General features: G+C 46.2%; 1 protein-coding gene across 1 annotated transcript; it reads left to right on the plus strand.

Annotated features, from left to right (window-relative positions):
* Positions 1-3,192: 3,192 nt before the first annotated feature.
* On the plus strand, positions 3,193-3,863 carry LOC127291719 (cold shock protein CS66-like). Its single transcript, XM_051321035.1, has one exon. The coding sequence runs from the start codon at positions 3,264-3,266 to the stop codon at positions 3,588-3,590; it is 327 nt and encodes a 108-aa protein (XP_051176995.1). The 5' UTR covers positions 3,193-3,263; the 3' UTR covers positions 3,591-3,863.
* Positions 3,864-14,099: the final 10,236 nt, after the last annotated feature.

Genomic DNA, 14,099 nt, shown 5'->3' on the forward strand with positions numbered 1-14,099 from the left:
CATCACGAGAGCGTTTGGCTCGCTTGGTCGAGAAGTCGCCGCTGCTGGTGCAGCGGGCGCGTCAAGTTCGACGATGCCAAGGAGCAGTGCAGGGTCGGCGTCGTCGTCCTCCCGCTCTGCCAGGTGAGCTTCTTCCTCGCGCTTCTTCTTCCTGCACTCGCGGGCCCAATGACCCTTTTTGCCGCAGTAGCGGCAGGCGTCATCTTTCTTCGAGCCGCCAGAGGTTCTGGATCCCTCCCCGGACGGTCGGCTATCGTCGCGGTCCTTGCCGCGGTTCTTGGCCTGACGGCGATCACCACCGTTGCTGCCGCTGCTGCCGTCGTGTGCGACACGCTTCTGGCGCGCACGCCACTCCTCCTCTGTGAGGAGCAGCTTCCTGCCGAAGTCCTCCCCACCGTCGATCGCCTCGTTCTCCTCCACGACGAGGAGGCGACCGGATAGCTCCTCGATCGACATCGTCTTGATATCAAGTAAAGATTCAATCGACGAAGCCATGTGACAAAACTTACGGGGCAGGACGCGCAGGAATTTTCTGACGACTTTTCCCTCGTCCTCTGGATCACCAAGCATCTCCAGATCGCTGAGGATCGTGGAGAGGCGCAGCGCGAAATCCTCCACCTTCTCTCCATCCTTGAAGGTGAGGCGATCGTAGTCGCGCCTACGGGTCTGGGCCTTGGCGTCGCGGACGCGCTCGGCCCCAACGCGCAGGGTCTTCAGTGTGTCCCACGCCACCTTGGCGTTGTCCTTGGCGGCGAGGGTGCGCACGAGCTCCGGAGGTACGGCGCGGAGGAGAGCTGCCAGCGCCGCCCGATCCTCGTGATCGTCGACGTCGCCCTCGCTCACCGCTTCCCAGAGTCCGTGCACCTGCAGCTGCACGCGCATGATTACCGACCAATCTGCGTAGTTTGTACGCGTCAGGGTCGGCCACTGCGAGCCGCCGGTGACCTCCCGGGCGACCCTCTCCCTTACCACCAACTCGCGCCCATGATGCTGGCTGCGACCACGGCGAGTTGGGACGCGGAGGGAAGGCGGGACGCTGACCGCCCTGTGGATTTTGAGCCCGACCCGGACAACATGCCCGTGGGATTCTTCTTGTACAGTCGATTGGGGGCGCGTTTTACCTTGAGCAGCGCGGATGGTGAGCAGCCCACGCCTGATGCGGATGTCGCAGTGGCGCTCGTCCAGCTGGCCCAGGCTGACGACGCTGCTCTTCAAGCGAGGGATGTAGTAGACCTCCGTGAATGCGCGCTGCACCCCGCCGTCGATGCTGAACACGATCGTGCCACGGCCCTTGATCTCCACCACGGAGCCGTCGCTGAAGCGGACGCTGCCGGTGATCGCCTCGTCGAGTTCCGCGAAGACGGAGCGGTCGCCCGTCATGTGGTTGGAGGCACCGGTGTCGAGGTACCACGCGGCGTCCATTGGCTCGCCGTTGCTTGCGGGTACCACCTTGGCGCGTTCCTCGTTCAGCATCACGAGAGCGTTTGGCTCGCTTGGTGGAGAAGTCGCCGCTGTTGGTGCAGCGGGCGCGTCAAGTTTGACGACGCCAAGGAGCAGTGCAAGGTCGGCGTCGTCGTCCTCCTGCTCTGCCAGGTGAGCTTCTTCCTCGCGCTTCTTCTTCCTGCACTCGCGGGCCCAATGGCCCATTTTGCCGCAGTAGCGGCAGGCGTCATCTTTCTTCGAGCCGCCGGAGGTTCTGGATCCCTCCCCGGACGGTCGCCTGTCGTCGCGGTCCTTGCCGCGGTTCTTGGCCTGACGGCGATCACCACCGTTGCTGCCGCTGCTGCCGTCGTGTGCGACACGCTTCTGGCGCGCACGCCACTCCTCCTCTGTGAGGAGCAGCTTCCCGCCGGAGTCCTCCCCACCGTCGATCGCCTCGTTCTCCTCCACGACGAGGAGGCGACCGGATAGCTCCTCGATCGACATCGTCTTGATATCAAGTAAAGATTCAATCGACGAAGCCATGTGACGAAACTTACGGGGCAGGACCCGCAGGAATTTTCTGACGGCTTTTCCCTCGTCCTCTGGATCGCCAAGCATCTCCAGATCGCTGAGGATCGTGGAGAGGCGCAGCGCGAAATCCTCCACCTTCTCTCCATCCTTGAAGGTGAGGCGATCGTAGTCGCGCCTACGGGTCTGGGCCTTGGCATCGCGGACGCGCTCGGCCCCGACGCGCAGGGTCTTCAGTGTGTCCCACGCCATCTTGGTGTTGTCCTTGGCGGCGAGGGTGCGCACGAGCTCCGGAGGTACGGCGCGGAGGAGAGCTGCCAGCGCCGCCCGATCCTCGTGATCGTCGACGTCGCCCTCGCTCACCGCTTCCCAGAGTCCGTGCACCTGCAGCTGCACGCGCATGATTACCGACCAATCTGCATAGTTCGTACGCGTCAGGGTCGGCCACTGCGAGCCGCCGGTGACCTCCCGTGCGACCCTCTCCCTTACCATCAACTCGCGCCCATGATGCTGGCTGCGACCACGGCGAGTTGGGGACGCGGAGGGAAGGCGGGACGCTGACCGCCCTGGGGATTTTGAGCCCGACCCGGACGACATGTCCGTGGGATTCTTCTTCTCCCCCGGCGCGGCCTTCTTCGATGGCGGCGGCGTGGAGCCTGCCATGGCTCTGATACCACTTGTGGCCTGGCTCTCGCTCGATCGAACCTAAGAACGATGAACAGAGACAGGAAATTTTGTGCTGCGTGCAAAACCTTGCAGCTTTTTCTGGTTCTATTCCCTTCCTCTTATTACATGGAAGAACTAACGATCGTGTCTATCCTCACGGAGCTCATGGTGAACGTGCCATCCCACGTCCAAGCTCATCGAGTAACAGCACTCCCGATCGTGCTTATGACTAAGTCAGCTATGCCTATCCAAAGCCTAAAGAATAGCTGACTGGTTAACTGAACTAACTGAACTATCGACACTGCTAACTGAATTTAAACACTGATGAGCTAGATTAACTGACACGACACCTCTTCCTAGGCTAGTCGGCAGCCACCTGCCTGCCCACTCATGCGAGCACACGTCGCGCCCTGCTGCGGCGATTCGTCAATCTTGTCAACGTATCTCAAACTCATCTAACCACCCCACTTTATGAGCTAGTCGGCAGTCACCTGCCCATCCACTCATTAGATCACACGTGGTGCTCTGTCCACCCTCGAACGGCCTATAAATAGTGCCTCGTGCTGCACTTGCTTTACACAACACAACAAGGCAAGTAAACATCAGTGCTAATTAATAGATTTTCCGAGTGACAAGTTCAGCGCAAGATGGAGCACCAGGGTCACGGCGCCGGGGAGAAGAAGGGTGTCATGGAGAACATCAAGGAGAAGCTCCCCGGTGGCCACACTGACCACCAGCAGACCACTGGCACCTACGGGCAACAGGGACACACCGGAGTGACCGGCACGGGGACGCACGGCACCGGCGAGAAGAAGGGCGTCATGGAGAAGCTCCCCGGTGGCCACAGTGACCACCAGCAGACCACTGGAATCACCGCTGGAACGACTGGCACCGGGACACACGCCACCGACGGCACCGGTGAGAAGAAGGGCATCATGGACAAGATCAAGGACAAGCTGCCTGGACAGCACTAAGCGCGGTCAGCCCGCGCCCGCTACCTTTGCAGAATAATAAGATGTCGAACTTCCACCGTATATACGTTAATTGAGTCTAGTTCACCTAGCTCACTTGGTCGTTGGAGGAGCGAATTCATCTACGTTTTAAGCTTTCACGGACAACAGTGTGTGAGAATTTTCGTTTGTTTACAGTTTGCAGACTTTGATGTGCAAATTTCCTTATGGTTCAACCCGTGTATAGCCATATATGGCATCTAATATTTATATACAAGCGAAATGTTATGTTTGCAAGTCTGCTCTTATCAACTTGATGCATCACCCACTTCTTTTTACCTGCCAAGTAATTGTTGCAGTATTCTCAGACTAATTACTTCCACGCAAAAAATAAAAGAAGCAATCAAGGATGACAATGATGATCAACGACTGAAGATGACCATGAAGAGGAGGAAGCTGCAATCGTTGGCACTATGGTGAACAAGGGCGGAGGCAAGCACAGACAAGGCTGAGCCACCAGAATGGTCAGCGTCATCATAACCCTATCGTCTATCGAGAGTGCAAGACACACAACATGCATGCACACTCCCTTCAAGTGGCCGTACATAGACCTCCCCATCAACCAATTTCGCGAGGATCAGATCGACCTACAGCTGCGGAAATGCAAATTTGGCAGCACCGTGACCTACCGGTCAAATATCCACCATTGAAAAACATCATGATGCGTGCACGGTGCACCTCCTAGTGTACCGTTAGTTACTTATCAGGTTACAAGTATTGCAACTGAATCGTGAAGTCTATGTATTCCGTAGCGCTAATCACGAAGCGAAACAGATGGTAGATACTTGACCTGCAGATCACCGCTAGAAAAATTGCTTTACCTACAGCTGCACCAATTTTACCTTTGTCTGCGCAGGCAAAATATTTCTAGATCCCTTCCTCACTCTCCGCCCTGTCTTGCAAAATATTTTTCCTTGGGAATATTTAACAAAATTTTGGTCAATCAACTGGTTACAACGTAAAACTAGAAATAGTGCAAGTTAGTTTGGGTAGATCAATTGCAGAAAATATGAACATTGTTGACCTCAAAACACAGGGTTGCACTTAATTATTAATTTCTAGTCACCGATACATGCACCTGGGCTTGACTCAAATGTTATTTGTCGAACTAAAATATTATCTCACGAAATGTTAATCGTGCTCGTTGATTAAAAGATAGAATATAAAACTTTAACAATCAATATTAGTTTCCAAGTCGATGGAACAGTGATGTTTATAGAGAGAACATATAATTTCACATGATTGAACTGGAATACAATGCATGTTGGATTATTAGGCAATTTTCGTGTGAGTTTAATTGCCGAAAGCAACATTACAGATGCACAAGCATACTTAACCACACACATCAGACTAAGCACATGCATCAGATCTGAACATGGAACAAGTAGCAGTGCAAGGTAGGAGAGGAAAAACACGTACATCGCGACCGGGAAGGTCGCACCAGTAGCAGCACCAGCACCACCATGGGAGTTGTTGATGTCGCCCATGGTGTAGTCGGAGACGTCGATGAAGCGATCAAACCGGCGAAGAAGAGCAGCGAGCAGTCGTGCCGAGACGCTCCTCAAAAACCTTATCGCCCGTCTCCCGGTGCAGGATCTCAACGGACGGGGTTTCGGAGGCCTGCTCTCCCGGACGGCTGTGCACGCAGTCGCCGGGATGCGGAAAACTAGAGAGTAACACAGCAAAAGGAACTTCGCGAGAGAGAGATCTAAGAGCACTGTTCTCCAGATCTGATCGGTCTCCTTGTATAGCCTGGGAGGAGAACCGCCCCGACCGCGTTGACACGCGTAGGAAGCCAGGGACACGCGGCGAGCATGCACATGCAGGTCGACACGTACCCAACTCAGTTGGTGCACCAAGCAAAAAATTTAGGCTTCTTTGAGTGTGTCTCGAACTCGAACTCGAACTCGAACTCGAACTCGAACTCGAGTCACGAAACGCGACGCGACGCGACGCGACGCGACGTGCCGTGCCGAGCCGAGGCGGGGCGGGCGGAGGAGGAGGAGTGCGCGAGGACTCCTTCTATTCTCACTCACTTGGAATGACTAGAACAGCAGCACTTATATACCACTCCAACTCTCTCCCAACTAGCAATGTGGGACAAAAGTTTTGTCTCCCAAGGCTGTCCCAAGCTGCCAACGTGATGGGCCTTGAGATTTCAGGAATTGTAGACCACATGGGCTGCCTTATTGGGCTGCAACCCATCTACATTCAACAATCCCCCACCAGATCTCATATGCACATCAGATGACACATTTAGTTCCATTTACTATTTAATATACCTCCACTTCAGTGGAGACTTTTAAGTTGAATTCCACCTAGACAAGGAGTTACGCTTGACTACAACTGAACAATGGACTATGCCTTGAATTGTCAGTCTTTGTGCAGTAAGTTTCACTCAATGTCGGCACAGTACTAGGCTACCATAGCCTTCCCCTCGGGTGGAGCTTATAAGTCATACTCCTCGGCCCTTCATGAGCTTAATAGAGATTCACCCAAATCTCCCACACTATGACCAGTATTGTCACTTATATAGGTGTGCTCTTCAAAGATCGCCCTGTAGGACAGCGTCTTCGCTCATCAAGAGCCGCTCAGAACACATTATGACATTGTCAACCTGCCTTACAGTAGCTATGAGAGAATTGCATCTGCAGCAGAGTGGGAGTATTAAATTTTCTCTCAACTCAGTTGCTCCGGTTTGTTTTTCCAGGTCCTAGTTCACGGAATTTCCGATCACATAGGTTGGGTTACCCCCTCGGCAACTCAAGTGGGTCTGAAACCCATCTCCCTCGATGCAAGGTCTAGCATGTTTCTTGATAGTCCTTTTGTGAAAGGATCTGCCAGATTTTTAGCACTTTGGACATAATCCAATGCTATCACTCCGGAGTTCTTCAGTTTTCTGACAGACTTCAGTCTCCTCTTGATATGTTTGGAACTTTTCATATTATCCTTAGAACTTTTCACTTTGATAATCACAGTTTGATTATCAAAGTTCATGAGTATGGCCGGTATTGGTTTTTTAACCATAGGCAAGTCCATCAAGAGCTCACGAAGCCATTCCGCTTCGACAGTAGTGCTTGCGCACAGTTGACGTGGGCGTAGTAGCTTCCTTGTGACGGTAAAGCACTCGTCTGTTGGGAACCCCAAGAGGAAGGTATGATGTGTACAGCAGCAAGTTTTCCCTCAGTAAGAAACCAAGGTTTATCGAACCAGTAGGAGCCAAGAAGCACGTTGAAGGTTGATGGCGGCGAGATGTAGTGCGGCGCAACACCAGGTATTCCGGCGCCAACGTGGAACCTGCACAACACAACCAAAGTACTTTGCCCCAACGAAATAGTGAGGTTGTCAATCTCACCGGCTTGCTGTAACAAAGGATTAGATGTATAGTGTGGATGATGATTGTTTGCAGAGAATAGTAGAACAAGTATTGCAGTAGATTGTATTCGATTAAAAGAATGGACCGGGGTCCACAATTCACTAGAGGTGTCTCTCCCATAAGATAAATAGCATGTTGGGTGAACAAATTACAGTTGGGCAATTGACAAATAGAGAGGGCATGACAATGCACATACATGATATGATGAGTATTGTGAGATTTAATTGGGCATTACGACAAAGTACATAGACCGCTATCCAGCATGCATCTATGCCTAAAAAGTCCACCTTCAGGTTATCATCTGAACCCCTTCCAGTATTAAGTTGCAAACAACAGACAATGCATTAAGTATGGTGCGTAATGTAATCAATAACTACATCCTCGGACATAGCATCAATGTTTTATCCCTAGTGGCAACAACACATCCACAACCTTAGAACTTTCTCACATCGTCCTGCATTTAATGGAGGCATGAACCCACTATCGAGCATAAATACTCCCTCTTGGAGTTAAGAGTAAAAAACTTGGCCAGAGCCTCTACTAATAACGGAGAGCACTCAAGATCATAAACAACACATAGGTAATAGATTGATAATCAACATAACATAGTATTCTCTATCCATCGGATCCCAACAAACACAACATAGCATTACAGATAGATGATCTTGATCATGTTAGGCAGCTCACAAGATCCGACAATGAAGCACAATGAGGAGAAGACGACCATCTAGCTACTGCTATGGACCCATAGTCCAGGGGTGAACTACTCACTCATCACTCCGGAGGCGACCATGGCGGTGAAGAGTCCTCCGGGAGATGATTCCCCTCTCTGGCAGGGTGCCGGAGGCGATCTCCTGAATCCCCCGAGATGGGATTGGCGGCGGCGGCGTCTCTGGAAGGTTTTCCGTATCGTGGCTCTCGGTACTGGGGGTTTCGCGACGAAGGCTATTTGTAGGCGGAAGGGCAGGTCAAGGGGCCACACGAGGGCCCCACACGACAGGTCGGCGCGGCCAAGGGCTGGGCCGCGCCGCCCTAGTGTTTGGGCGCCTCGTGGCCCCACTTCGTGACTCCTTCGGTCTTCTGGAAGCTTCGTGTGAAAATAGGCCCCTGGGCGTTGATTTCGTCCAATTCCGAGAATATTTCCTTACTAGGATTTCTGAAACCAAAAACAGTAGAAAACAAAGAATCGGCTCTTCGGCATCTCGTTAATAGGTTAGTGCCGGAAAATGCATAAATATGACATATAATGTGTATAAAACATGTGAGTATCATCATAAAAGTAGCATGGAACATAAGAAATTATAGATACGTTTGAGACGTATCAAGCATCCCCAAGCTTAGTTCCTACTCGTCCCGAGTAGGTAAACGATAACAAAGATAATTTCTTAGTGACAATGCTACCAACATAGTCTTGATCAATACTATTGTAAGCACATGTAATGAATGCAGCGATTTGAAACAATGGTAAATGACATGAGTAAATAATTGAATCATAAAGCAAAGACTTTTCATGAATAGTACTTCAAGACAAGCATCAATAAGTCTTGCATAAGAGTTAACTCATAAAGCAATAATTCAAAGTAAAGGTATTGAAGCAACACAAAGTAAGATGAAGTTTCAGCGGTTGCTTTCAACTTGTAACATGTATATCTCATGGATATTGTCAATGCAAAGTAATATAACAAGTGCAATATGCAAGTATGTAGGAATCAATGCACAGTTCACACAAGTGTTTGCTTCTTGAGGTGGAGAGAGATAGGTGAACTGACTCAACATAAAAGTAAAAGAAAGGTCCTTCAAAGAGGAAAGCATCGATTGCTATATTTGTGCTAGAGCTTTAGTTTTGAAAACAAGAAACAATTTTTGTCAACGGTAGTAATAAAACATATGAGTTATGTAAATTATATCCTACAAGTTGCAAGCCTCGTGCATAGTATACCAATAGTGCCCGCACCTTGTCCTAATTAGCTTGGATTACCGGGATTATCATCGCAATACACATGTTTTAACCAAGTGTCACAAAGGGGTACCTCTATGCCGCCTGTACAAAGGTCTAAGGAGAAAGTTCGCATTGGATTTCTCGCTTTTGATTATTCTCAACTTAGACATCCATACCGGGACAACATAGACAACAGATAATGGACTCCTCTTTAATGCATAAGCATGTAGCAACAATTAATGTTCTCATATGAGATTGAGGATATATGTCCAAAACTGAAACTTCCACCATGATTCATGGCTTTAGTTAGCGGCCCAATGTTCTTCTCTAACATTATGCATGCTCTAACCATTAAATGAGTGGTAAAACTCCCTTACTTCAGACAAGACAGACATGCATAGCAACTCACATGATATTCAACAAAGAGTAGTTGATGGCGTCCCCAGGAACATTATCGCTCAACAAGCAACTTAATGAGAGATAAAGTGCATAAGTACATATTCAATACCACGATAGTTTTTAAGCTATTTGTCCCATGAGCTATATATTGCAAAGATAAAGAATGGAAATTTTAAAGGTAGCACTCAAGCAATTTACTTTGGAATGGCGGAGAAATAGCATGTAGTAGGTAGGTATAGTGGACACAAATGGCATAGTGGTTGGCTCAAGGATTTTGGATGCATGAGAAGTATTCCCTCTCGATACAAGGCTTAGGCTAGCAAGGTTGTTTGAAACAAACACAAGGATGAAGCGGTGCAGCAAAACTCACATAAAAGACATATTGTAAACATTATAAGACTCTATACGGTCTTCCTTGTTGTTCAAACTCAATACTAGAAATTATCTAGACCTTAGAAAGATCAATCATGCAAACCAAATTTTAGCATGCTCTATGTATTTCTTCATTAATAGGTGCAAATTATATGATGCAAGAGCTTAAACATGAGCACAACAATTTCCAAGTATCACACTATTCAAGATATTATACCAATTACCACATATATCATTTTCCAATTCCAACCATATAACAATTTAACGAAGAAGAAACTTTCGCCATGAATACTATGAGTAAAGCCTAAGGACATATTTGTCCATATGCAACAGCGGAGCGTGTCTCTCCCACACAATGAATGCTAGGATCCATTTTATTCAAACAAAACAAAAACAAAAACAAACAGACGCTCCAAGTAAAGTACATAAGATGTGATGGAATAAAAATATAGTTTCAGGGGAGGAACCTGATAATATTGTCGATGAAGAAGGGGATGCCTTGGGCATCCCCAAGCTTATACGCTTGAGTCTTCTTGATATATGCAGGGGTGAACCACCGGGGTATCCCCAAGCTTAGAGCTTTCACTCTCCTTGATCATAGTGTATATCATCCTCCTCTCTTGATCCTTGAAAACTTCCTCCACACCAAACTCAAAACAAACTCATTAGAGGGTTAGTGCATAATCAAAATTCACATATTCAGAGGTGACACAATCATTCTTTATACTTCTGGACATTGCACAAAGCTACTGAAAGACAATGGAATCGAAAAATCCATCAAGCATGACAAAACAGGCAATGCAAAATAAAAGGCAGAATCTGTCAAAACAGAACAGTTCGTAAAGACGTATTTTTAACAGGCAGCAGACTTGCTCAGATGAGAAAACATAAAACTAATGAAAGTTGCGTACATATCTGAGGATCACTCACGTCAATTGGCATAATTTTCTGAGTTACCTACAGAGAATTAGACCCAGATTCGTGACAGCAAAGAAAACTGTTTCTGCGCAGTAATCCAAATCTAGTATCATCCTTCTATTAGAGACTTTACTTGGCACAACAATGCAATAAAACTAAGATAAGGAGAGGTTGCTACAGTAGTAAACAACTTCCAAGACTCAAATATAAAACAAAAGTACTGTAGTAAAAACATGGGTTGTCTCCCATAAGCGTTTTTCTTTAACGCCTTTCAGCTAGGCGCAGAAAGTGTGTATCAAGTATTATCAAGAGACGAAGTATGAACATCATAATTTGTTCTAATGATAGAATCAAAAGGTAACTTCATTCTCTTTCTAGGGAAGTGTTCCATACCTTTCTTTAGAGGAAATTGATATTTGTAATATCCCAGGTAATGGGGTTACAAAAATAGAGGAAACAGATGTGTGCATTGCATTCATGCATAGAAAATCTGGGTAATTTTCGCGCTTTAAAGTAAAACAGTCACAGTAACTGAAGTTTCACTTGACCTTGGTGGAATTGAAGTAGCTCATCAAGTCAAGCGCTATAAACCTCAATGTGACTTTGTTAAAACCTTGTTTTGGGTAGAGAGGATTTGATCTAAGGGGTTAGATCAAATGGAATTGATATTCAACACAACAACACTTTACTCAATGATCAATTGCTTGATCATACAAAAGATCACAACATGGTAAACCTTGCCATAACATATGAACATCCATTTAATTGGAAATCAAGTAACAATAATTGGAGAAACCATTCTTGACTTATCTTCTCCATGTCTTAAACTCATCCATGATCCTACCATGAATCTCATGGTATTTATTTTACTTCATTCTTGGAAGCAAGACAAGGAGATAAACTCTAGAAATATATAATCCTCTCTACTACATATTAATATACATCAAACCTAGAGAAGTGAGAGTTCTATGTTACTTATTAGAGGATCAATGATAAACCTTGAGCTAAACCTTGGATATACATCCAAGCATTCAAATTATCATCTTTAAGAGGAATCCTAGGATATTATTCAAGACATTCCTAGAGAGAGAAACCATTTATGTTAAACATAGATATTGATGATCACATCAATCCCTATGGAGCCTAATCTTAAGTTAGTATTAAAGTCCTTTTCAAAATGAGAGAGACCAATCATACAAAACATAGCTTTATCTATTTAAGAATAAAGGACAACCATTGAATTAGAGTATTAGGAGTACACCGTAACCTAGAATAATCCATTCTTATATAAGAGAGATCAATTATGGTGTTACACTCAAGTTAGTTGAGGCAACACTTGAGTTTGAGGGAGAGAACTACCCATATACCCAGATGATAATATCATCATCAAATAAGTAGAACCCTAATATAATATCTCAGGCATTCTCCTGGGATATAAACTAAAGAGACAATCATAGTAGACCCATACAAGAAGGTAAATTAGAAGTGCTATACCTTGATTGATCAAGACAATGCTTGATCTTAAAAGTGAGAAACTTAACTCAGGAGAGATATACTATAGGAAGCCAAACCTTGATCATTATAAATTGAGTAATGATCATAAACCATAAGAACTTGAGGTAAAGATATTAAGAACAAGTTGATCATGCCTAATCCATGATCATGCTCTTGAGGTATGTGAGGATAAGTTAAACCCTAAGAGGATAAGTAAATATCATTAACCACATGAAATTATAGGGAGATCACTAGTCATCAAAACCAGGCTTATACCCCAACCTTAACTTGTGAATCACTTGGAGATCATAAGTAGAACTCTAGCACATCTATATTCCATTTATTCCTAAATTAAAGGACCCAAGAAAACTTTAGAGTAAAACTCTATACTTTATATGATGAGAAACTATTCATCATTAGAACCAAAGTTAACTATAAAAAAGAACCATATCTACTTTAGTTACTTTAACAATGGATTAAGGATAACCATAGTGGAATCAAATACAACTAATTCTCAATATCTTAATAACTAAAGTAGAACATAAAATGTTAATAAAGTCACCACCTTACCATGGTTAGGGGAGATTAACCCTAGCACATGCAATATGGTGCTATTTCACCTCTATAACCTAGAATTAAACCTCAACCCTAGTTTGGGTAGCACTTGAGTGATTACAACTAAAATCTAAGCCATAGTTGAGATTCAAACCAATTGCCATGAGATGAATATGACTTGAACCCTAATGGTTCATTAATTAAATCCTATGCTTCAATTATAAGACATAAGAGCCACCTAATGCTAAGTCCCCTAATTAAAACCACAAAAGTAGTGATCAACCATTTATCTTTGTAACCAAGATCAATTATGGTGGAACCAATATCCACTTAGATCCTTTCAAATATAAAGTTAATATTATCTTTAATAAGGGGATTGTAATAGACATCATAAAAACCCTAACAGATTGATACTCACATAAAATCATATGTGAACAACCAACTCCTTAAATAAGATAACAAGTCCTAATGATAAACTCTAAAATACCTTGAGCTGGACTTACCAACTCTAATACTTCAAATAGATTGATCCACAAGAAAAACATAAAAATAAAATGAGGATATAAAATCATGATTAATAAAAATTTGCAATGTAGCTCACATGTATAAAATGTTTATCCCAAAAACAATCCAGGAAAGCATTCATCCTTTAATAGTCCTACTGAAATTCAAAAATTGATACCTTCATGGTATCACATGATTTAAATTTGAATTAAAAGAAGAATTATAAAACAGAATTGAAAACAGAAAATAGAAAAAAGCAAAAAGAGGAAAAAAAATAGAGAGAAGCTCACCTGGCCACCACAGCCATCACCAGAGCCCAGGAGCAGCCCAACACTTGGCCCAGACCATCACCAAACCGCAGCCCACGATACCCCTTCGCTAAAAAAACAGTGGAGAGGCGTCGTCCTCATCTCTTCTGGCGCATGGAGGCCACCTCGACGTCGTGGCCGGCTTCTCCTCGCGCTGGCGCCCTCTCCTTCACCGGTAGTATGACGAGGCATGCTCCAAAGCTCCGTATAAATATCGCGACGAACCCTAGCTGCTCGATTTCTTCCTCCTCGTCTCATTTTTCCCCACGCCGAAACCCTAGCTGAGCCGGACTACGACCATCGCCGCCGGTAGAGACCTCCCTGAGCTTTGCCGTGGTTACCATCAGCATCGCCATCCTCGACTTGCTCTACCTGCAAGAGGAATCGAGCCGGGGCGAGCCGTAGCCTCGCCGTCGACCTCATCTTCTCCAACGCCGGCATCAGCAAATTCCGGCGAACCGGACCTCCCCTTGCCACGTCGTCAAGCCCTGCGTGCTCCTGGTGAGCTACTGACCCTCATAGCATGCACGCTTTGCTCGATTGCGTCCCGAATCGTCGCCGCGTCGTTGAACCGTGAGCACCGCCGCAGCACTTCGCCGACGAGCTTG

This window comes from Lolium perenne, chromosome 4 (assembly GCF_019359855.2).
Source record: "Lolium perenne isolate Kyuss_39 chromosome 4, Kyuss_2.0, whole genome shotgun sequence".
Taxonomy (NCBI): Eukaryota; Viridiplantae; Streptophyta; class Magnoliopsida; order Poales; family Poaceae; genus Lolium; species Lolium perenne.